General features: G+C 53.3%; 6 protein-coding genes across 6 annotated transcripts; 3 read left to right on the top strand and 3 right to left on the bottom strand.

The window, feature by feature from the left end:
* Positions 1 to 1,253: 1,253 nt before the first annotated feature.
* Positions 1,254 to 2,768, top strand: CORC01_10579 (aldehyde dehydrogenase; the record flags this gene model as incomplete). Its single annotated transcript, XM_022622206.1, has 1 exon — positions 1,254 to 2,768. The coding sequence occupies one exon, from the start codon at positions 1,254 to 1,256 to the stop codon at positions 2,766 to 2,768; it is 1,515 nt and encodes a 504-aa protein (XP_022471285.1).
* A 3,560-nt stretch (positions 2,769 to 6,328) lies between these two features.
* CORC01_10578 (uncharacterized protein) lies at positions 6,329 to 6,799 on the top strand (the record flags this gene model as incomplete). The annotated part of the gene is made up of 2 exons (XM_022622205.1): positions 6,329 to 6,468; positions 6,547 to 6,799. 2 exons carry the CDS (start codon positions 6,329 to 6,331, stop codon positions 6,797 to 6,799), a joined length of 393 nt encoding a protein of 130 aa, XP_022471284.1.
* A 1,088-nt stretch (positions 6,800 to 7,887) lies between these two features.
* On the top strand, positions 7,888 to 10,771 carry CORC01_10577 (cytochrome b5-like Heme/Steroid binding domain-containing protein; the record flags this gene model as incomplete). The annotated part of the gene is made up of 9 exons (XM_022622204.1): positions 7,888 to 7,948; positions 8,240 to 8,517; positions 8,638 to 8,767; positions 8,872 to 9,312; positions 9,510 to 9,570; positions 9,689 to 9,809; positions 9,985 to 10,317; positions 10,394 to 10,559; positions 10,623 to 10,771. The coding sequence occupies 9 exons, from the start codon at positions 7,888 to 7,890 to the stop codon at positions 10,769 to 10,771; spliced, it is 1,740 nt and encodes a 579-aa protein (XP_022471283.1).
* A 1,473-nt stretch (positions 10,772 to 12,244) lies between these two features.
* On the bottom strand, positions 12,245 to 17,109 carry CORC01_10576 (ABC transporter; the record flags this gene model as incomplete). Its single annotated transcript, XM_022622203.1, has 16 exons — positions 12,245 to 12,271; positions 12,344 to 13,185; positions 13,242 to 13,307; positions 13,357 to 13,406; positions 13,458 to 13,987; positions 14,040 to 14,212; positions 14,273 to 14,984; positions 15,041 to 15,295; positions 15,358 to 15,718; positions 15,774 to 15,851; positions 15,906 to 15,924; positions 15,977 to 16,481; positions 16,530 to 16,584; positions 16,637 to 16,724; positions 16,775 to 16,880; positions 16,957 to 17,109. 16 exons carry the CDS (start codon positions 17,107 to 17,109, stop codon positions 12,245 to 12,247), a joined length of 4,020 nt encoding a protein of 1,339 aa, XP_022471282.1.
* Positions 17,110 to 19,351: 2,242 nt separating this feature from the next.
* On the bottom strand, positions 19,352 to 20,339 carry CORC01_10575 (uncharacterized protein; the record flags this gene model as incomplete). The annotated part of the gene is made up of 4 exons (XM_022622202.1): positions 19,352 to 19,539; positions 19,605 to 20,129; positions 20,222 to 20,240; positions 20,295 to 20,339. 4 exons carry the CDS (start codon positions 20,337 to 20,339, stop codon positions 19,352 to 19,354), a joined length of 777 nt encoding a protein of 258 aa, XP_022471281.1.
* A 2,745-nt stretch (positions 20,340 to 23,084) lies between these two features.
* CORC01_10574 (uncharacterized protein) lies at positions 23,085 to 23,240 on the bottom strand (the record flags this gene model as incomplete). The annotated part of the gene is made up of 1 exon (XM_022622201.1): positions 23,085 to 23,240. The coding sequence occupies one exon, from the start codon at positions 23,238 to 23,240 to the stop codon at positions 23,085 to 23,087; it is 156 nt and encodes a 51-aa protein (XP_022471280.1).
* Between the last annotated feature and the right edge of the window lie 263 nt (positions 23,241 to 23,503).

Below are 23,503 nucleotides of genomic sequence, written 5' to 3'. Positions count from 1 at the left end.
GCAAACTTCCAGGTCTGCTCCAAGAATTACAATGTACCTTGCGATACCCCGTATGGCACTATCAAAAGGGCCTTGTCTGATGTCAAATGCAAACTCTCCTATCCGTTGCCTCCAAGATGATCTGATGAACTCGTCGCTATCGCCGACGGTCAAAATAGAGCCTAGCCTTCAAAAAGCCGTGGAGGCAGGGTACCTTAGGAGACACACCGAGATAGACAAAGCGGCTCATCGCTCAGTCTAGACTCCTTTGGCGATATCTGTGTATCTGGAAATCTCTCTCTATGTCGCATCGCCCGTATCTAGTCTATCTTTTGCACCGTGCCCGCCGTATCTTTTTCCCGATTGTGGCTCGCCCACCCGGCTGGGTAGCCAATGAGAACCACCTAGTTCGCTGCTGAAGTGCCCCCTGTAGTCGCGGCTGCGCGGGTGATCGTTCGACTTTGACGGCCGGACCCGGGATAAGAACGGATCTGACGGCCCTGCAGAAGCCAGCCACATTTTTTTTTTTTGAGTTGGTCTATTAGAGTTTGGCAGTGTCTGCATGTCCCATTAACAACAAAGACAGGGTGGTGAGAGATGCAGGAAGAAAATTTCCAATCTCCAAGAGGCCCTAAAGGCTGAAACTTCTTGAGTGGAGGCAACTTCCCTCTTTTTTCAATCACCGCACGCACCGTGGTCCGTCAGGTACATAGGCACCACTTCACATCGTGTTGGAGACTGAATTTTATGGGGGTAAAACTGTTGCATCCGGGTGGGGTTGGGGCCAGTGACGTACCTACGGGTCCCGTCCATGACATCACACCGCCGACGGAGTGGGTCTACAGGGGTGTCTCCCGGCAAATCTGCAACACCCCGGCTTGCCAGGCCATTACCCACACTGGTGAACTGAACTTGAGATAAGGTCCCCGGCGTCTCCTCCGTAGTACAATCCCGACCTCCCTCCGATCTGGACGACCGTCGAAAAATTTCCCTCCAAGCCTGCAACTGCACGCCTCCGTCCTCCGTGTCGCCGTACCCCCCGATCGACATCCTAACACCCCCGGCATCGCCCTGTTGAACCTTTGTCTCGCATCCCGTTATACCCCGTTTTCCCATCCCGTTACCTTGCCGAAATTCCTTCCCGTCTGTAGTGTACCATTCGTTTCCTGGCATTAGTCTCTTTGTTTTATTTTATTTTTTTCGCTACCCCTCCCCAGGAAATAGGAACCATCCAACCAGTAACTAAAACCCAAAGTAAAACCTCATTATCAAAAATGGCGCCACAGCAGCAGAAGCAGGAGGAGGATCGTCACACTTTCTATGCGGGGAAGCCCCAACCGGACACGGAATCCCCAGGCACGTTCCAGTCCATCGACCCCGCGACGGCGAAGCCCGTCTGCACCATCCACACCTCCTCCGCCGCCTCCATCAACGCCGCCGTGGACGCCGCGAAGACGGCCTTCCCCTCCTGGTCCGCCACGCCGCCCATCGAGCGCGCCCGCATCCTCCTCCGCGCCGTCGCCCTCCTGCGTGAGCGCAACGACGAGCTGGCCAAGATTGAGACCCTCGACACGGGCAAGGCCTTCTCCGAGACCCAGTACGTCGACGTCGTCACCGGCGCCGACGTCCTCGAGTACTACGCCAACCTCGTCGCCTCGGGCGGCCTCAACGGCGAGTCCTTCCGCCTGAGACCCTCCGCCTGGGCCTACACCACCAAGGAACCCCTCGGCGTCTGCGCCGGCATCGGCGCATGGAACTACCCCATCCAGATCGCCCTGTGGAAATCGGCGCCCTGCCTGGCCGCCGGTAACTGCATGGTCTACAAGCCCAGCGAGTTCACGCCCTTGCACGCAGAGTACCTCGCCTCCGTCTACCGCGATGCCGGCGTGCCGGATGGTGTCTTCAACGTCGTCTACGGCGCCGGCGACGTCGGCGCCCAGCTGACGGCACACCCCGAGATCGCAAAGGTCAGCTTCACGGGCCAGGTGAGCACGGGAAAAAAGGTCGCGGGCGCCGCGGCGGGAGGCATGAAGTACGTGACCATGGAGCTCGGCGGCAAGAGCCCCGTCATCGTCCTGCCCGACTGCGACGTCGAGCAGGCCGTCGACGGCGCCATGCTCGCCAACTTTTACAGCTCTGGCCAGGTCTGCACCAACGGCACGCGCGTCTTCGTCCCCAAGGCCATCAAGGCCGCGTTTGAGAAGCTCGTGCTGGAGAAGATCCAGTACGTCCGCGCCGGCGACCTGTTTGACCCGGCCACCAACTTTGGACCTCTCAACAGCAAGACGCACCTCGAAAAGGTGCAGGCGTACGTCCGGAAGGGCGTCATGGAGGACAAAGCCACGCTGCTGTGCGGCGGCGCGACGCAGCCCAAGGGCCTGCCGGCGGCCTACCAGGCCGGCTTCTGGATCCAGCCGACCGTCTTTACGGACTGCACCGACGACATGACCATTGTCAAGGAGGAGATTTTCGGCCCCGTCATGAGCATCCTCACCTACGATACCGTCGACGAGGCCGTCGAGCGCGCCAACAAGACGGACGTCGGGCTTGCCGCCGGTGTGTTTGGCCGGGACGTTGACCAGTGCCACAGCGTGATTCAGCGACTCGAGGCTGGTATCACGTGGGTGAACACGTGGGGCGAGTCGCCTGCGGAGATGGCGGTGGGCGGGTGGAAGTCGAGTGGCGTGGGCGTGGAGAACGGGCGCAAGGGTCTCGAGGCGTGGGTACGGAATAAGAGCACGCTCGTCGAGATGGGCGGTAGCGTGCCGACTGTGTTCTCCAAGTTGTAAGGTGCAAGACTGTACAAAACGTAGCCGAGAGGAGCTCGCGGTGATGGGGGAAAGGGTGATGTGTACTCTACTCGAGGGTTCGAAAAAAAAAAAGCTTGTCCTTGGACTGAAGGGGGACTTGGGTGGATTTGACAGCGTTTGAATGATATCACGGATTTGATGATGTTTCTCCAACATTGCTACCCCTATTTGAATGTGACGCGGATATCTTCGGAATGGAGCGAAGCGCTCGTGTGATGAGATTGACCGTGTACCTGAGGTAGGTCCAAAAGAGAGTGGACTGCGTAACAAATAATAATTTGTGTTGTTAGTTTGCGTTGCAGTATCGAGATACTATAGATGGTGCTACAAGCTTAGTCTTCCGGATACAACATAGTTGCAGTGGTTGACTAGGACATTGTGCTCAAGAGAACTGGAGTTAGACAATGTAGGAGGAATGTGATGTCCTCAAGCTCGCTAGGCGCCATCGACCCAGTTCACATCAGCCAAAGTCTCCCAAATTGGTCTGAAGAAGCGGTAGACAGGTTCAGATCGCGGAATTTGAACATTATCAGAGGACGATCGGGAAGACCGTTGAATGCCAGGTTGGTGGCTGCTTGGAGGGTATACCACCGCCGGATTCAGAGTGAATGCGAAAGTCCTCAATGCTTTTCATTGCCGGGTGTTTTCCACTGATGAATACCTTACACGCCAGAGAGGGAATATGCCAGTCTAATCTTGACTTGCATGCCCAAGCTTATCAAATTTCGCTTGCACAATGTGACGATGACGTCTACATTCTACAACAACAGTGATTGGGCAACTGAAGGCTAGGTCATCTTGTTCCTGACGACGCTCAATATCGATGCACCCCTGAAAGAGTCTCGCGATAGTATAGCCTCTCAAGATTCCGGATGAGATCTCAGAAAAGTTCCACTTTTATGAGTTCGGCAGCGCGAGCCCGAAATCATAAGTATGCCGGAGCAGCCAGAGCAGTCAATCTTTGCCTCGGCGCAACAATAGGAGAAGGTTGGCCACTAGAAAATATTCCGCCAGTCACTGGCGAGACACAAGGGACGCCCCTCACTCTAAATCGTTTAGGCGTGGTCTGAAGACATATACAATTGTGGACGCAGGAGTACTGGTGAGTTACGGCCAAGCTCGTCCATATTTTGTTTAAATTCTTATGATTTTGCTGTAGAGGTAGCTCGGAGAGAGGTAAGTCAAATACTGCGTGGATATACCACGTATCCATCGCATCTTTATGCTGGTCAAAATCCATATCGTCAATTTGATCCGGGTCAATCATCTGTAAGGAACCGCTGTAGAGGTGACTCTTCCATGTAGAGCCTTGATGATGTGATAGGAAGTTGTTCTACAATGACGCATGCCTTGTCTCTTGCAACCAAAAAGAACGTTCGTATTTATCTTGAGGTCTTGACTCGAATTGGCGGGGAATGAAGTCATGATCCTACATATCAGGCCTGCCAGGACGAGCAAGAACGGTGTAGTATTCCGGCGGCTGGAAGAGATGAATGGTAGAAGAGACGACTTCCGGCGAGTAGCATTTGATGGATCGAAATGCGATGGGCGAGAATACAAAAAGCGATGTGGCTCTCTGCTGCGAAGATGAAGTAATGGAACCTAGGAGTTGTGTGAGTCAGCAGCTGATTCATTAACGTGCGTTTGTACAGCGCGTAGAGCAGTATAACTGTTCAAGCCCCCCGAGACGAAGCCTGGGGCGGTTCACCATAGATGAAGGACTAGATTGCGAGTCTGAGTTTGGATGTCGTGGCTCAGGGGTGGGAGATATGAGTGCCCGGTGACGATAGCTGCTTATCTGCATCCACTCCAGGGTAGCAAGATATCAGTGATGCGAAGGCCCAAATCAGGACTACAAATTTACCTTTTATTAATCCCATTATGACAGTGTTGGAAGTGGCGACTCGGGCTGAGCAGTGAGGGATGTGGAGTGGAGATCCCGTTAACGATTGGGGTGCAAATTACCGAATCTTCTTCGTCATGGTTTCGGAATGCAATTAAGGACCGCTTACTCATCGCCAGTGAAGCAATTTTTAAGATGCTTTCCCCGCAGGAGAGTGAACAAGCATTTTTACTCCCTTGTCAGACGGTAACATACGCCTGGCGCTCGGATCAGGCAATGAGCCTGAGGAGTTGAGGGTGTAATCTACGGAGGTGCCGTTCAAAAGGTTTGACTAGCGTACCAAGAAAAGAGAGGGATATCACGTGGTTAACAATATTAATATAGAGGGTTTATTTTATAGATTAAAATAACCTTACTACATCCCTGAGGGTATTCTTTTAAGAACGTCCACACTTTTATAATTTCTTATTACAAATAACAAAATATTGTTACAAGTGTGAATTCTTGTCTGTGTTGGGATTATTTAAGCAGCCTCAGCTAAGCTTTTGAACGGCACCTCCATATCCGGACTGGAATTGATCTTGCGTGCTTCATTACCTTTCTGATAATACGAACTTCCGCAGCTTGGGCGCGCATGCAGATCTATCCCGAGTTCTGCGTTGTGAGAGTTCAGGGCATACTTGTTAGCTTCAACTTTTACTTCGCGACTAGGGCGATGGTTCCATACCACAAGCCGAAGCAGAGCTAACCATGGGGGATGTCAGGGGCATGGCGTGAAGTGAGAGACGTGTGGAAGGCCAGCCCCACGTAGGTGTGTAGTGTGACGAACGATCAAATCTGCCCTTCTCTACGGATAGTCTGTACGGTTAGTCTGTGCCCTTATTCCTTACATACCCAGCAGGGGTTCTGGTGGGCCCCCTGAGTCAGGCTGGGCACCTGACAGGGGAGATTTCATCATGTAGGGTCAGTTTTGGCAAACTCTTAATTGATCTTCTTGATAAATCAAAAGATTGCGGGGCAATTTTTGATGGTGTTGATCAGTTGCGTGAATAATTTAGGGTGAAGGAGCAGATAAAAGTATTTTGCCCATCTTCCCTTTAACCCGGGGAAGCTATGTCTATGAGTTCTGAGGTTGTTAAGGCTTCGGTGATCAACCGTACGTAGTCTTGTCAAGAGGGGTCTCAGTGAAAGTAATATGTATAGCACCTTTCTGCCGAGAGATATTAACCGGATAATGCAGATATCTTAACCAGGTAGTCAATAGCGTTGAGTTGTACTACTCATTGATTTGTTAAACCTGTTAGGATCCCTGCTGCAATATATCTGTCGGATTGGAAGCCCAATTCGACCTCGAGTCAGCGCAAGCACAGGGGCCATATGAGGGCCTCTATATCAGCTTTCAACTAACGTTCTAATCTACGTTTGGAACCTCTCTTTTCCACCTTACGCAGAGATGAATATACAGTTAATTTACCCTTCGTCACCACGGTTCGACTCGAACAATCACCCCTGTGATATGTAAGCCAACAATATCCCATAAGCCGTTGAAAAACTAGACATCGGCTATTTCCGTGCTCAGTCACTGTTGAATACAGCCAAGATAAAAAGGCATGTATCATCGCCGGATCAGCGCACTTGAACCGGACCATCTTCCGTATCACTTTACCAGAACGCTACTCCAAAACCCACCCTCACCATGAAGCTCAACCTCACTATAACGCTTCTTCTTTCAGCGACACTGTCGGCACTGGCTAATCCATTGTACCGTTGCAAACGTAACGAGGACGGCACTATCGATAAAAGATGTCCTCGCTACGACCACTGTAATTGCAAAATGTACGTCCTCGCTACGGCCGGTTCTCGCCAGCTTTTCAAGCGACCCAATTTCTTCACTTTGCTAACAAGCCTTCTTAGGTGGGTCCCTGGGAAGGATCAAAACTCAAAACATCAGTACCTTGAAGGCGACTTCCCGGTCGGTCCGGGACCAATTGTAGGAGAGATGACGGTAAAGGGAGGAGCAGGACAGGGCAGCATCTGCAATGTAGGCTGGGACCGAAGCGACGACGTATGTGGATACTGGAATCAAACGTCGGGCCCGACTGGAAATGGATGCCAACAGTATAAGAATATTTGGTTCAGCTGCGACCAGATTCTGACAAATGATTAACGAATGTTACAGCCTGTCCACAGGCCTCTGGACAGAACTCAACATATCGTCCCGCTATTCAGTGATAGGAAGATATCTCGCTACAAAACATAATGAATATGACGGACTGTAGTAGAGTCCATTGAAAATCCTGTACAAAAAAAAGTCAAGATAGCTTGGGTATGTCGGGCTACCCTAGCACTTTCATTACGCTGGTTGGTTGTCTCATCTTAAGCAACCTGACCCATGTCAAGCACAGATAAGAGTAAGGCTAGCAGAATAATCCTTGTATAAGGGGATCACACACTCGTTACAAGATATGGGGTCTCTTCCTACACCCGTCCGTTGGAAATACTCGTTAATACAGGTGTTTGCCCAGTCGGCGCCAATGTCAGGCTGCGTCGTATGAAGTGAAGGGGTCAGCCATGCACGAGGGGGTGTGTTGGTGACTGTCACTCGAATCTAACCTTTCTCAATTTACGGCGCCTAGAGTCCCCTTTTAATTCCCTCAATACGGGGATAACGTTAATCTACCCCAGGTCCCCCCCGTCCCCCCCATCCCCCGCCCCAGTTCCTCACCAGTGGCTGTGCACCTGACAGCCAACAAGTCGGGGTGGCAGAGCAGGTCAAGCAGTCTTGTTGGCCCTCGAGGATGTCCGTTCTCGGGGTTCTTCTAACCTGGCGATATTCACGCAGCATTCGACGTAAGCCTTAATCAACCTTTCTCATAAGCTCACACATTCTGACAACATTTCAGATCCATCGAGGACTTACTGTAACGGAGTGGCTCCGAATGAGGTACGCTTAGGTACTGGGACTTGCATCCCACAGCCAACTGACTTGACTTTTGCAGAGAGCGGAAATCCGTCAATCGTATTCTCTATTCCCAATACCCATCAAAACAAGAGATCAAGTCGGTCAAATCACAAGCAGAGTTGGATGCATTCAACTTTAATGAGGCGGACCTGCTGGCTGTTGCTGACTTGTTGGAAAAGCCTCCTTCCAATAAGGGCACGACGCTATCGGGGTTTGCCAAAAAACATGCCATGTACCGCAACAATAAAGGTCTCCTTCACGAGATGACTCGCCTCTAGGAAATCCTCAAGCGCATGCCCAACGCCTTCCATACTATTTCAACAGCGCCCAACGCTGGCGAAAACTACGTGATGGGTCTGCTGGGCCAAGTTCTCCGCCCCTCTCCCAAAGCGGTGCCCTGCTTCCCTAGGCCTGCAGTTTCCACCCTACAGTGGATTGCATGCTTTCTTAGGCATAAAAAAGTAAACCGAGAGTTGTTGTTGCGAATTTGAGAATCACTAGTTGACACTGCTCTCAGTCATAACTCTTTCCTTGGAGCCGAGGGTGTTCATCTGCGTGCTTGATTACCTGCCAACCGGCGCGCTGTTATTACAGCCATCGAGTAACAATACCACATCCAAAAGTTTGGAGACCCACGTCTCACAGGCGCTCTCGATGGCATTGTCGAAGCCTACACCGGCGAACGTGGCTTTTTGGGAGTGCGCCGCTACAAGGTCTTGTTCCCCCTCAAAGTCGCAGCCGAGATTGGCCGGGTGGAAACCAATGGAGCATCGGATGCGGCAGACGGCGAACTCCCTTGGGAGGAAACCCATCGCCAGTTCTCTGAGGCGATGAAGGAGCGCCTCGAGCCCTATCGAGGCACCTTGTCGATTGATCGGCAACAAATACGCGACACATTCGAAGAATGCCGCTGCGTCACCCGCGTATTAACTAGGTTGTTTATGGATTTTGATCTATCACGCTGAATTGCCATTTCACGCTCGATACCCGGAAAACGGGCATTTAATCGCCTGACATTGATGGCCCTGAATTCTTGGAAGAAGAATGCCAAAGTTATCGCCGCCCTAGGCCTGGAAGAGCACATCGATGCCCCCGGTGGAAGTCAGCGGCATCTGGGCTCGCTTCAAGACGCATCTCATGTCTGTGAGGAGAACGACAAGGCCCAAGTGGACAGTAGGTGACATCCTTCGGCGGGGCCACCTTGAACCCATCACCAATGATTTGAGGATCTGTTTCCCTCGAGATCCTACGAACCTACTCTATCGCAAGCTACACAGAACAACTGCTCCTCGAGACCGATGACCTTGCTGTGCCCCGCTCGGAATACAAGCTAAGCTCTACCTTTTCCAGAGGCAAAGAAATTGCCCGCACCGGTGTCTCCAGTGAATTCCTGAACTCGCTCGTAGAGATGGGCGAGATCGACTCAGACGATAAGATCCTCATCGGCGTCTCCCGTCCAGAAGCTTTCCACCGACTCCTTGACCGCGTGGCACCCCGCGCCTTCTTCACCGGCGGGAGCGGTATGGAACTCTTCCACAGCTTCTGGCAAGCTCGTCTCATACAAAGCGGTCTATCTGGTGGCAAAGACTTGCTGTATCTTGGAGTCTGGAACCGTGAGAAATTCTGCTTCGAGGAGGAGCTGCGAGAATATGTCAACGCGGACTTTATGGAAGTCCGCGTCGCAGTCTTCAGGGGCTCTAGAAACCTCGTTTACAACGGTCAAGATCTATGCGAGAAGCACATCCCCCTCGCTACATTGATATACTGATTGTCGAGCAGAGTGTCCAGGTCTGAGATCTAGTCATGTCTAAGAAGTAGGGAGGTCCCGATGGCTACCTCTACGCCTCTAGTTCCATCTCTGTCTTCGATTATGTTATCAAAAGAATCAGAAAGGTAACTTACAGAATAACCATAGAAAAAGAGGCCGATCTGATTATCGAAAAGGTCTTTGCAGAGAGACGCTTCATGCTCGATAGGTTCATGGCACCCAAGCCCCTGCCGTGCAATCTGCCAAAGATTCTCTTGTCATAATTGACAAAGTAAGTACATGGGTTCTCGCATTGGTTCTCGCGTGTGGATCGGGGTTCACGACAGTGTCTACAATATCACTGACTCCTGCCTCATGCACCCCGGCGGAACGCTCATCATCAAGTCCAACGCAAGTGTTGACTGCTCCAAGTCATTCGACGACCACGCTCACACCAACAACCCCGAGGTCTCTAATCTCTTGACAAAATATTTTGTCGGATACTTGACCACTAAGCCGGGATCACGGCAGTGACGAGATCTCTGCTCTACACGATCTCTGGTCGGCTTACCTCCGATCCACCGTCGACACCCTCGTGGCCCATCAATTCGTTTGAGAAGCCGACGCATCGCTTCGTATTCAGGAACGCGGCGTCTTCGACTACGCCGCCCGCAGCGTCGAGCTCGAAATTGCCCTTCTGAAAGGTCTCCACCAGCAAGCCTGCACCAGCATGGACGCCTTCGACAGCATCGTTACCTTCATCAAAGACTCGTCCGACCCGAATGTCCAAAACAACCGCCTCACCGCCCTCTTCACGTCCCTCCTCCAGGTCTTCGAGAGCACGGCCCGCCACCTCAAGTTATTCTACGCCCAGCTCGCCCACTGCTCCGTCTACCAACCCAGGCTCAACCAGAAGCCCGGCCCGAACCCGCCGGGCGCCTCGTCCGCCGCCGCATCCGCAACGGGAGCCTCTTTTGTGCTCGCCACCAAAAGCGGAGGCTCAACCCGAGCATGCTGGAGCAGCCGACCTCGGCGCCTAACCACATGTCAAGAACGAAACCCGAACCAAGAACATTGACTTTGACCGCGTCATGGCGCAGGTGCAGGCCAGCTTACATGCCGGGGGCCGCTCACGATGCCTCGTCCCCCCCTCTTCTTACCATGGACAGCACCCGCAGCTGCAGCCTCTGACCCTCAATGCCGTGCAACAGGCCCGGGGTCGCAGCACAGGCAACATCATCGCGGTTGCGAGAACGCGGGCGCGCTGCGGGCTATGAATAGTTTGCTTCATCAAGAAGAACAGCCGTGCGATCTGCAGGTTGAGCAAGATGCCAGCTGCCGCCATGAACTTTGAAGCCATTCAGAGGCCCGCGCTACTCGAAATGTCTCAGAACAGCGACCCGCTTTCGCCGCCAGAGATGGCGGGTTGACACCACGTTGAGCCTGGGTCTGGGCCCGGAACACGCTATGAGGCCTCGCTGGGACGCATGGCGATAACGGCAACGGGACCAGGGTGCTTCCGACGCCCCCGTCGAGGCAGCGGCTCGAGTCGCTCGCCAACGTGATTCAATCACCTCTACGGTATTAGTCAACAATCAAATGGTAGACCGACGGCAGAGATGGTGCTGTCCAAGCTCAATCAGCCTCGCGGTGCATCTCTCACCCGAGGAGCCGCAATTCTCAGGTCCCAATTCACCCGTCCCTTACCCCATTATCGATGCTCACTCTCCGCTGCCCAATCATCACATGGACGGCGCAAAATGCCTTAAGCTCCATGATGAGGCGCCTTAACACGAAACCTCGCAGCGGCTCCGCTGTCAGGTCTTCAGCCAGCCATCACCACCAAGCCATGGGTGGCGGGCTGATTACGCACGAAATCGGCCATGAGCATAGGCAGCGCGGAAGCCATGGGTGGGGAGGGGCGGTAGCGGTAGGGCAGCGAGCCAGGTGCCGCAGAGATCCACGAGCTTCCTCCGGGTCCCCTCCGGACACTGAAGCTCAGGGGCGTGATGGAGCAAAGCGAGAAAAGGGTCGCGCCCACGTTTCGACGGGGGCTGATGTTTGGGTTCGATGTTGTAGTGACGAGGTACATGTAACGAACCCGCCCCTCCCGCTCCTGTTTTTCCCATCGGTGACCGATGATGGGATGAACGGGCGTTCGGATCTGGTTGAGCGACGACCACGACGACGACGGCTCTGCGGCTTGTGCTTGGCAAACTTGGCGCGCCCCGTGTCTTATCAAAAGCTTTGTATCCTATGGTTATGGTCCTTCAAAGGGCCTCGTGATTGTGTTGTTCTCTTTCAGTGTCCATATTTTGGGTTCGCGTTTCCGGACGTGTTGATGCCTAAGAAACCCAGATTTCCAAGGCCTTCCCTCCCCCTCGGATGCGAAAGATGTAGAAGAAAAGAGCTTCAGTGGAAAAAGTCAGAGTCTTTTCAAGAATATGTAAAATAGAATCCAAGATGTGGAGAGTGTTGAACGTTACTTGCGGGTAGTCCTATTCTGGTGACTTGTCTCCTGGACACTCAATGGATCATGTGGCTGGTTGAGTGAGTCGCATGCAATGACCGTGTTGTAAGAACCTCGGGCAGTCAAGCAAGTGAGGTGTATTAGGTACTCTCAACTTCAGAGGGACCAGTCATCTTGATCAATAGAGAAAGTTTCTCAAAATTTCAATAATGGTAGTCAAGAAAGCTATTTCTAAAATGGAGACGAGATAACATGCAAAGTAGTGACTTTGAGGTTGTAGCAAGCATTGAAAATGCAATGGAGAAAAATTTCAAAAGAAATAAAACCCGTGGTATTGATGTTAGTTGTACACAATCTTTCTTTGACGCCTTTACCACTTTCCTCTTGTTTGTCTAAACCCCAGCCGGATGGAGAGAGAGAACCTCCTCCGACTTTACTTATCCAATGCTTGCGATTGACACTATTGAAAGGTTAGCTGGGGTTCTTGGGAATGGATAGGCAAAATGGCATGGGAGGATGGAGGGGGACTCACCATCTGGAAGTAAATGCCCTTCTCGGCAATCAGACTCGCGTGATCACCCCGCTCAACCACCTTACCGTCCGCCATGACGAAGATGATGTCGGCATTCTGCACGGTCGCCAGCCTATGAGCGACCATGATCATCGTACGGCTGCCCTTGGTGGCATCAAACACGGCCTGGACGCCGCGCTCTGTCTCGCTGTCGAGCGCGCTCGTCGCCTCGTCGAGCAACAACAGCGAAGGCCGACGGATGAGCGCTCTCGCAATGGAGACGCGCTGCTTCTGGCCTCCCGAGAGCGTGACACCCGCGTTGCCGACCTGCGTATTGTAGCCCTCGGGCAACGAGACAATAAAGTCGTGGATCCCGGCGTCGCGCGCCGCGGCGTGAATGGCTTCGTCCGACACGGCGTCCTCATCCTCGATACCGAGCAAGATATTTTCGCGAATAGAACCGGTGAACAGGTTGGGCTCCTGGGAGACGAGCGAGATGTTCTTGCGGTAGTTGACGAGGTCGAGCGTCTTGATGTCGTGGCCGTTGTAGAGGATCTCGCCGCCGGCCTGGAGCGTGTAGAAGCGTTCGAGGAGGGAGATGATTGTCGTCTTTCCAGAACCCGAAGGGCCGACGATGGCGGCGAACTGGCCTCGCTCAATCTTCAGGTCCAGGCCTTTGAGAACGGGGAGTGTTCTCGTGGGGTAGCTGAACCAGACGTCCTTGAACTCGATCTCGACGCCCTTTTCGTAGTGGACCTCGTAGGGGACGATATCGCTGATGCCCTTTTGTGGTAGGTTCTCGTCATCCTCGTTCTCTCGCAGAGCCAGGATGCGGTCCGCTGCCGTCTTTGCCTTGGCAATGTCTGTCGCCCTGTCAGCTGCATTCATGCGTGGAAAGTAGGGGGGGAGGGGGTCTTACTGGGACCAAAGCTGAGCCATTGACCGGCACTCATGCCGCCTTGAACAACCGCAATGTAGACGACCACTGAGAAAATGTCAGTCAAAGTTGATGAAGTTCAATTGTCGTTACTTACTATACTGGAAGGGCGTGTACTCGTGCCCAGAGAGCAGCTTGCCACCGTACCTGCGAAGAGTCAGTGAAAGAAGGTTGCAATTCGTGCGCAGAGCCACTCACCAAAGCACGAAAGCCATGCAGAGCAACGAGATACTGTCGCTAAAAGAGAAGACCATGACGGAGAAGCGGGAGTTGCGGAAAGCATCCTTGATGTGGTTATTCAGCAAAGTATCATAGCGGTCGCAAATTCCGTCCTCCATAGTCAGACTGGAAACGGTGCGAATGGCGCTGATACTCTCCGAGGCGAACTTGGCGCTCTCGGCAAAGACGGCATTATTGGCGGTCTCGAAGGTGGTTTCGTGCCTCACGCGGTAGAACATGGCCGCCACGATGATGGGCATGGACGTGCCGAGCGCGACGAGCGTCAGCTTCCAGCCAAAGACGAGACCGACGACGACGCAGCCGATGACGTTGAAGAGCGAGATGAGGACGAAGGCCATGTTCGTGCCTAGGAGCTGTTGGAGCATGGTGGGGTCGGTAGCGAGGCGGGCCGTCAAAGAACCGGCCGAGTTGCCCTCGGCATCGAAGAATGAGGAAGGCTTGTAAATGATGTTGCGGAAGTACTCCTTGCGATAGACGCGGACGATACCCTGAAGCTTGATTAGAGAGTTTCCTCGACACAAAAACGGAAGAGTGACTTACGAAGCCAATCGTGGTTGTAGCCCAGCCAAGAAGGAAATGACTGACGCCAACACCTGTAGCGAGGTACATGAACATCTCACACCAATGATTGGCAATGACCCTCAGGAAGTTGCCCCAATACGAGAAGAGAGAGACCAAGACCGCAAACAGGTAAGCTTGAACAGGAGTGCTCGCTGCGAAGTGCGTTAGTATTCCCACTCAGACAGGGCCACGGAATGTTGGCGAGTGCTTACCTCCAGCACCAAGTGCCGCGAAGGCAATGATGATATACGTCTTCCAACGCTTCCTCTGCTCGCCAAGCAACTGACCGAAGCTGCCAAACATGTGGAATGCCCTCCATCGACCGAGGCAGCCTCGAGGCTCCTTGATCACTCTCAAGCTACCAGCCTCAATGCGCTCGAGTTCCTCGTCGGAACCATTGATCTCGTGAAGATGCTGGAGCATACCCGTGGAAGTGCCCTCGCTACTGGGCCTCTTCTCAGTGAGGTCTCCAGTACTGCTACCTCCCTGAAGCGACCTGTGAACAGACAGACGCTCGGGCTCGGGCCGTCTCCAGCTGAGGTCACCGAATAGGACGTCCTCCTCCTCTTCAACACCCATGTCCAGCTTCTGTGCCGTAGCCAGCAGGTGGTAGGGTCCGTCGACCTGGGCCATGAGCTCTTCGTGCGTACCCTGCTGGACAACCTGGCCCTTGCGGAGAAGAATAATGTTGTCGGCCTTCTTGATGGTTCCGAGACGATGAGCAATGATGATGGTAGTGCGTCCCTTGCATGCGCGGTCGAGAGCGGCTTGCACAATCTGTTCGCTGCGGACATCGATGGCAGAGGTGGCCTCGTCGAGAATCAAAATCTTGGGCTGCTTGACGATGGCGCGGGCGATTGCGAGACGCTGGCGCTGGCCGCCACTGAGCTTGATGCCGGCATCGCCCACTTCCGTTTGGTATCCCTGGAAAAATGTCAGCATGAAAGGCACTCAGTCGAGGACTATTCGGAAAATTGTACCTCTGGCAGGCGGGAGATGAATTCATCGGCAAAAGCATCCTTGCACGCCTCTTCAATCAATCTTGCCTTGACCGCCTGAGACTTGTGCTCCCATTCAGTGCCGATGAGACCGTACTCGACATTCTGGAAGATGGTCGTGTTGAAGAGGGCGTTGTCTTGTTGAACCAAGCCGATTTGGCTACGCCACCACTTTGGATCAATTTCGCTCAGTAGCCGACCGCCGACACTGATTATACCGTTGCGAAGCCAGAGGACCTAGAAGCTGGTGTCAATTACCGTACTTGCGAACAAACGACTTTGAAAAAAGATTGGCATACCAGCTGGTTGGTTTGCATATCGCCATTGAACTCGTACCATCTCTCCAGGATTCCGACAATCGTACTCTTTCCGGAACCCGAGGGGCCCACGATGGCAGTGACTTTGCCGGCAGGGAACTTTAGACAGAGGTTGTCCAAAATTTTCACGTCCGGGCGCTTGGGGTACACAAAGTTGACAGCCTGGAACACAATATCTTCGGCGGCCGAGACCTCGGGCGCCTTGAGCGTTCCGTACGTGGCCTTCGGGGCATCGATGATGGTGTGGAAGATGGCGTTGGCGTCGGCTGCTTGAGATGCGGATTGCAGAGGCGCGGTAATCTGACCCAGGGAGGATGCCATCATCATGATGCAGAGGAGAACGCTATATTTCGGATGAGCTACTCGAAGCTGGTTCCCAAAGGATGAGGATTACTTACACGATCAAGGATGTGGGAGTTGTCAATGCCATCATGGTGTACATCTGGAAAGCGTACCAGAATGATAGGGCAAAGGTCCTACAAGTGTTAGCCAACAGGTCGACCTGTCCGTAGGTAGGATCGAATTCTTACGCATAAATGGCGAAGAAAACTGTGGAATGTCAGCAAAAAGCAACTCTTTCAATGACGCCGGAAAAATGTACTTAGTCCTTGCTGAATCGCAATGAGCCAAGCCATACCGGCACCCCTTTTTCTCGATTGATCAGCCAAAAGTCCGTATTTTGCAAGCAGCTTAAACTCAGCGCCGCACGCAGCGAGCATTCGGATTGAACTAAACGCCTCGGTGGCGACAGACGCGGCCTGAATATCCATGTCCTGGACATCCTTCAACCTCTTGATGATTGGCGGTGTAGTGATGGCGTAGACGATGGCGATAAAGACCAATCCGGAACTTGTCGTAAGCGTGAGAAGCCAATTATAGGCGAAAGCGATGCTGAAGCCGGCAATGACGACCGATAGACTGGAGAAGAACTGTCCCATCTTCTCGGAGATACCCAGCTGCAAGATGCTGGCCGTGATGGTGATGATGGCGGCTGTCTGACCGGGCGCTAGCATGTCCAGCATTGAGATTGGGAGGTTGAATAGGCATCGCAGATAATGCAGGCGGATCTTGGCTGAGATACGAAGACTCGTCATGCGGAAGCCGAGCTAATGACGCGTCAGTGGTTGCAAAACCCAGGTGTTTTCAGTACTCACGTTGGATAGATACGTCAAGATGAGTCTGGCAATGAATAGATACACAATGTATAATCTAGGCAAGCGTCAGTTGATGCGGCAATTGTTGAATCCGTGTTGCGACTCACACTCCCCGGTTGACTGCCTTCTCAAAGTCTTCTTGCGTCTCTGATGTACCTTGCATGAAGAACCCAGTAAAGGTGCCGACAAGTTGTCCTAAACGTGTTAGTAATCTAGGGTAGTGTTGAGTGGGATGATGGACCCACCAAAGACAATGTTCATCACCGGCATGGTAAGTCCGGCACCAATCGCACCAAAGATGGACCCTACGATGATGAACTTGTCCAGGAGTGTTCCATAGTGGAAGATTTTCTGCGTCGCCAGTCAGCAACGAACATGGACGAGAAAACCACGACGGCGACAAGGTGCTGCAGTCAGCTAAACATACAAAAAAGTTGCGTATCGTCGACAACGTCTTGGCATTAAGTTTGTACCAGGCCTTCTTGGGCTCCGTTGTGGCACCGGGGTCGGTGGGGGCGCCCGCGGCCCCGTTGGCCGCAGCCGGAGCTGCCGCCGTAGCGGCGCCGGCCGGCGTGGCCATGGTGGGTTCGGGTTGGTGGTGGTGGAGTGGGTCTCGTAGACCGGGGTGGGCGATCGGGTACCGGGTCCAGCGGCAGATTGTGTTTCGGTGGCAAGCTATGTGGAGGCCCGGGCCATATGGGAGCAGACCAGGGATCGGCGTGTAGGAGGGGGTTCGATTAAGTGGTAGTAGTAGTAGTAGGTCCGGTATACTTTGACCAAAGGCTCGTGTCCTTATGCGATGTTTGATGCCAATGTCGAGGAAGATCTGTCAAATGCCAAATGTTGCTTCTGAGATTCAAGGTGGCGTCTTTTGTCGTCCCGCGGCAGTTTGCAACAATGGAGAAAGAATAAGGAGGCGACTTCCCAGGATCCAGGGAATGGAGAAGTTGGCAAATCGCAGAAGGAGACTTTGGAGGAAACCACAGCCAAAACTCGATCAGGAAGGGAGGGGAGGGGGAGGGGAAAGGGGAAGGGGAGAACGGGACAAGGGTTTGGAAAGGGGAAATCGGGGGATGGGGGGGTGTATCGCTGTGAAATGGAGGGAACAGCAGATGTAACCACTGAGGTTGTCAATGGGCCATCTGGGTGAGAAAAGGGCTGTGTTGATGCCGCATCGCTGTTCGAAACAGCGAAATCGACCCAGCGCCGAGAGAGTTGTTTGGGGATGAGGATTGTGAGATTGCTTGGTGGAAGAGATGGGACGGATTTGGAGACGGGAGAGAGTAGGTGGGTTCTTGGAGAGCAGGTGGTTGATGCCTTGGGGAGGAGCCTGGACAGCAAAGACAAGCCCAAGTCGATGATTCAACGTAGGAAACGCCCAAGTGGAACTCAATAGGGAAACCTCGAGGGCGAGGGCGGAGCGTGGAGGGGGAGGAAGGGTCATCGAAGGAATGGGGCAAAGATGGCTGAGAGTGTGTGGAGGTTAAGCTCAGATCGGTCTTGCAGGGGGAAAGCGGAAACGAGTAAGGGAACGGACGTGGTTTCTTTCTTTATCCGTGTGATGTAAAGATGAAACGGGGAGCAAGTGTTGTTCTCCTTCTCCTTCTCCTTCTCCCAGCTACAAGGTGCACCAGTTTTGCCGCTCATTTGCGCGGTACCTCTGTAAGTCCTTTCTCGCCCACCACGCACCTTTTCGTGTCAAAGCTTTACACCCAAAGCGCGTGCCAGAGACCGAAATTCTACGTAGTGCATACCATTTTCTCATACCCGCATATGCAGGTTGAGGGGCTATCTGGGATAGCCCGTGCGGGAGGATTGATGACTTTCCGGCTCGTCCCAGAGGGGTCTGGGGCAAAGCCAGGAAACGCATGCTTTGCGATCCAAGACAGGTATTGCACCCAACCCTCCCCCCTACCCATCCCTAACCATCCCTACAATGTACCTACCTTCAACGACCCTCTCGTTCTCTTCGTATGTCGCCAATCTCTGACGATCAATGCCTAGAAAGGAAATTTCATGGAGAGATTTCATCTTTTGTTTTACAAGTCAGGGAAAGAGGTGTTGATGGTTCGCAGATGAACGGCATGGATTGGCCGGCCGGACGGGAGGCGAGCCAGGAGAAACAATCCCGAGGACACACGTGAAGAGGAAAGTTTTTTATTCCTGCCCAACGCGTTTTCTCTGCCCATGTTTGCGTTTAGGAGCAAGTGTCTCCACGGTGTGTATTCGTCGCACATGGAGTATTTGACATCTTGCTTCGAAAGGCTACCTGACAAGTCCATACCTTACCCCATTATAACCAAGAGAGAGAAAAGGCCTCCAGACCATACGGAGGTTGTTTCCGCTGGGTCATGCATTTATGCACTTCTCGCTCTATGTAGTCAATCACATCTGACATGTTGACGGTCCCGCCATGGGAACTCCTGTCAAAATGCTGCGGCAACGCCATCTAGAATTTCTCTAGCTGTAACCCGCCATAGTACTTAACTAATACCTCTCCAAAGCCTCGCCACCAGATTCTCTTTGGTGGCGGAAACATGAGTTGCAAAATAGCAAAGCCAGGAAAACCATAAATCAACGCAAACAAACCCAAATAACCCATACTACCCGACTCCAGCAGGCTCCAGGATATGCGGCATGCCCAACACCCGTTTATCTCTAATGCTGACACGAGAGGAGACCAGTCCCTTTGCTGTTCCTCCCTCCCCCTCGGTCAAAAATCCAAAAACGACAATCGATGCTTCAATCGATGCTTCAATCGATGCTAATTATCCGGGGACAGCCCCTTGGCTGGGGTCATCCTTCCCCCACACGCCCCTTTCCTACGACAGCAGGCCCTCTTCTTGCATGTCAGCCTGGGCCTCGCGAATGATGTCACCAAGCTCCTTGATGGTGTCCTTGTCACGGGGTAGAGTGTGGCCCTTGGCGTGATCGAAGAGATACGCGGTGTCCGGATCGCAAATGTTGTACAGGGCCATAGAACCATCGACATAAGGATCCAAGGATCCGACTAAAAGGAAGAGGATAATCAGCACTCCTCCGGTGAAGCATGATTAATGCAACATTTTGACTTACTGATGTGCAAGGTGCGAGCCTCGATCCTCTCTTCTCTCTCGTCGGAGAGGACCAGGGCGTGGGTCTTGGGGTCGACCGGCGGCCAACCAGCAAAGAAGATGCCGTACTTGAACGCCGGCTTGATGCCGGAGCGCTTGAGGCGGCGCTGCTCGTAAAGCATAAAGGTGGATGCCACCGTAGCGCCCTCGGAGTAGCCGATGATGCCGTCAAACGGGCCGCGCTTTGCGACAATGTCGGATAAGAACTTGATGGCTCTGTCGGTACTGCGATGAGTGGTTGCGATACCCTCTCTCATGAGCTCCCTCATCGTGTCCTCGGGGGTCTCGCAGTCGGGGAAGTCACGAATGCGCATGAGGACGTCGTCGCTGTGGGACTTCTCGACATCCCTATCGGGCTCGATGAAGCGGTAGTAGGGAGGAGCTCCGAAGTAGTCCTCGAAGCCGGGAGGCGGGACGGCCTTGCAAGGTCCATGAATGAAGTGGAATTGCGCCGTGCCATCCTCAGTGAGTTCCTTCAAGATGGGGGCTGGAAATTTGTGAGTATGTGAATTCCGAGAATGAAGCCGCTCACGAAAAGTCCGCTGTGGAAGTGGACTGCATGAGAGTGAGAGAACTCACCAAGTTGAACTTGGAATTTCTAGTGTATGTTAGTGGCATGTCTGAGATGGCATCAACGCGTCTGAGTACTCACGTCCGAGCTGCCGTAGGCACCGGGAAGGCACAAGAAGCGCAACATGGTGAACGTTGGTATGGGTTAGCGTAGGATGTGAGGGCGGAACCGAGCGAGACCGATCGTCCAATGACAAGTGAACTGTCAAAAAGCGGGAAGCTAGAAAGTGGACGCAAGAGTGTTCGTGATGAAGTGGTTTGAGGATATTGATAATTGTGGATGATGAATCAGCGAAGTGTGGAGATGAGGTAGTTCGATGAGGATGGCCTGGCCAACGGGAGCGTTTTAATCAATTCGAAGCTATCTAAAGAAACACTTGTAATGTGATGTGCGGTAATCGGCCCACGACGAAATCATCAGCTCAGACAGGTAATGAGACGGCGCAGCAGTAGAGGCGGGACGACGACAAGACACAGGAGGCGGCTGAGTTGGCCTAGTCCCAGGCTTAGAATGACAACTCAAATCGGCCGTGACCCGGAACGAATAAGGAACTTGTGAAACTCTGCACCTCATCAAGATTGAGGCGATGAGTTATTTTGGTGGTGCCTTGCCGTTGAATGATGGGACCAGCCCGAACAACGGGTTGGTTTGGGCTGTCTGCTGGAGCTGGAGCTGGAGCTGGAGCGGGAGCGGATACTGACTAGAGCCAGCGGCTGATGAGTGGATGAGTATGCTTCACAGTGAAAGGGTTGGAATGATGAGGTGAAGTGAGACCGGGCCTGTGAGCATCGGTCCTGAGACCGGCTTGGCAGGGTGTCACGGTCCTCGGGCGAGGAAAACTGGACGAGGATAGACGGTGTTGGTGAGTGGCAGAGTGGGCGACTCAATACAGGGAGACGAAACAAGCGCGGCGAGGCGCCACGCCACATGGAAGGAGTCAAAGAATGCCTGCCAGTGGGCTTCTCTGCAGAGAGGCAAGACACTTGGCAGATAGTCTGATAAGCGTGGCAGGCTGCCAGTCAGTCTCTGCGCATCCCGAGATCCGAACCCTCGGTCGACGTGCTGATGATGCACTGGTGCAACTGATGGCACATTGGCTGTGAAATGGACTTTGGGCTGGACTTCGGTCCGGCTCTTGTCACCTTGTACGCTTGAAACGGGACAAGGAAGTGCCCGCGCGGGGGCGCAGTGTGGGTGTGACGGTCTCGTCCATCTGACTGGAACGAGCGAGGAGATGAGCGGAGCGAGATGGGTAGGATAGGCAGAAAGTGTGCTGAAGAGGATGGGCTCGAGTGGAGTTGTGAGAGTGTGTTTGTGCGTACATATTGGAGAGTGGGCGTGGATGAAGACGTGTGACAGAGATTGGGCGATTGGGCGGCTGGGGGATGAGTGAGCGGCGTCGACAGTAGGCGCGTGTGTTTGCAGAGAAGGAAACATTGTTTTGCAAAGATGCGTTTTCCTTGGAACACGGCCGTTCGCTGACTTGCAGAACGACTTGACGGGATGTGGTTAGATGGGCTGGGATGGAACAGGACACACTGCGGAATGAGTTCTCGTGTGTGATCCTTGGGTGAGTGAGCACCGCGAAGCGCAGGGCGAGCAGGACTCAGGTACACAAAGACAAAAAGATGCGTAGCGCAGGGCAGGGCGGCAAAATCCGAAGTACCCTGTTGAGATTACTGAGGTACACAAGAGCCACTTGGAGCCAGGGCTACCTACGGTCCTACGCAAATCGAGTGCGGTGCAGGGACAAGGCCGCTAGTGTGGCTGGCGCGTGTCAAATAAGAGCTTTGATGGTGCAACGGCACGGGAAGGAGGTGCGACGGAGGGCGCGCTTGTGATTTGGAAGCTGCCAAAGCTTTCTGACAGAAGCGGTTTTAGAAACACCCTTCATGCCTTGGGCTCTCTGCCAGTGATAACGAGCAGAGCTGGGATAGGGGGTCGAAGATTGAATGCGATACCGAAGCTTCTGGGCTGAAAGGACAAGCGGTTACGATTGTCGTTGTCGAGAAGGATGATGGGTGTAATTAGTTGTGTTTGAGAGACGGGGAAATGGTGAAGGCGAGTTGGGTTAAATGAGGGTGGACGGACTACCAATGGGTGTACCTACGGACGGGTAGAATGTCTTAGACAGTGTAGTACGATAATGAGGGTAGATGCGATAGGCCGATACGGTGGTAAAGTGGATATCGTCCTATGCGGTGCAACCCATTATGACCTTACGTCGACCTCATCTTCTCCATCCTCGTCTCTCGTCCCTCGTCTCTCGTCTCTCGTTTCTCCCATCCCCAGTCGTCAGGTCAGGCGAAAAAAGCCAAGGTAGACCAATTCGGGCGATAGATCCGACCATTCCTTTTTCGGGATCCTGCACCAGCACCTGCATATGGTGCCGTTCGAAAGGCTGCAGCTCCCACCTGCAATCACTGCGAACTCTCTGCAGCTTGGATCTGCGGCCGCATTTTTCTGTACCTCCAACCCCTGCTTTATTCCCCCTTCTCTCCCCAGATGTCTCACCCGCCGGATAATATCGCAGGTGCAGGTACTGCTGCTGCTGCTGCTGCTGCTACTGGGTGTCCACTCCATCCCGTTCGCTGGGCTGTCTTACAGTAAGACAGACGTTGGAACGGTCCTGGTTTTTCTTACTCATCTGTACATGAACCGGCACCGCATATGCTGGCTGGGGGTCTAGGTGTGCGTGATGCGATAGGCCTCTGTACTGTTCCTGACCATGTCATCGGGACGAAAATGGGCGGAGAACAGACGCAGCGCCTCGACACCTTCGCCGCCGCTATCACGACCGTCGGTGCTTTTGACACAAGACACACTCTTTTCCAAACCGAAGAACAAACGAGCGCCGATTACCAGACCAACTCAACATGAGAGCAGATGAAGAAACAAGCTCCGCCACGTTGGATTTCTCCAGCAGGAGAATGTCCTGCAGAAACCACAGAAGCCGCAGATATTCCCAGCAAATAGGACCAGACGGATGCCTGGAGATGGGGGGAAATATGCACTCCGCCCCATCATCTCTTCTACGGGCAGCTTTCAGAGCTGCTCTGCCTCTCTCTGCCTCTGTCTCGTTCAGTGGGATGGTCAGTATGGGCCAGAGGCTGCAGGATTTCATTCCTTGTTGCTCTCCCTTGGGACCGAATTACTGGCTCGCCACTGCAGCGGCAACTTCCAGACATCGGCCGCAAATAGCCCGCCCCCAGAGGAATCCCCACAGAGCCTCCATGAGTCCATACTGTGAGCCTCACAAAGAGCCTCCGGGGGCCAATCACGGTGGCGTA

The sequence above is a fragment of the Colletotrichum orchidophilum genome (assembly GCF_001831195.1).
Source record: "Colletotrichum orchidophilum strain IMI 309357 chromosome Unknown Scaffold_106.1, whole genome shotgun sequence".
In the NCBI taxonomy this organism is placed as follows: domain Eukaryota; kingdom Fungi; phylum Ascomycota; class Sordariomycetes; order Glomerellales; family Glomerellaceae; genus Colletotrichum; species Colletotrichum orchidophilum.
This window is presented reverse-complemented; position numbering and strand designations above follow the sequence as displayed.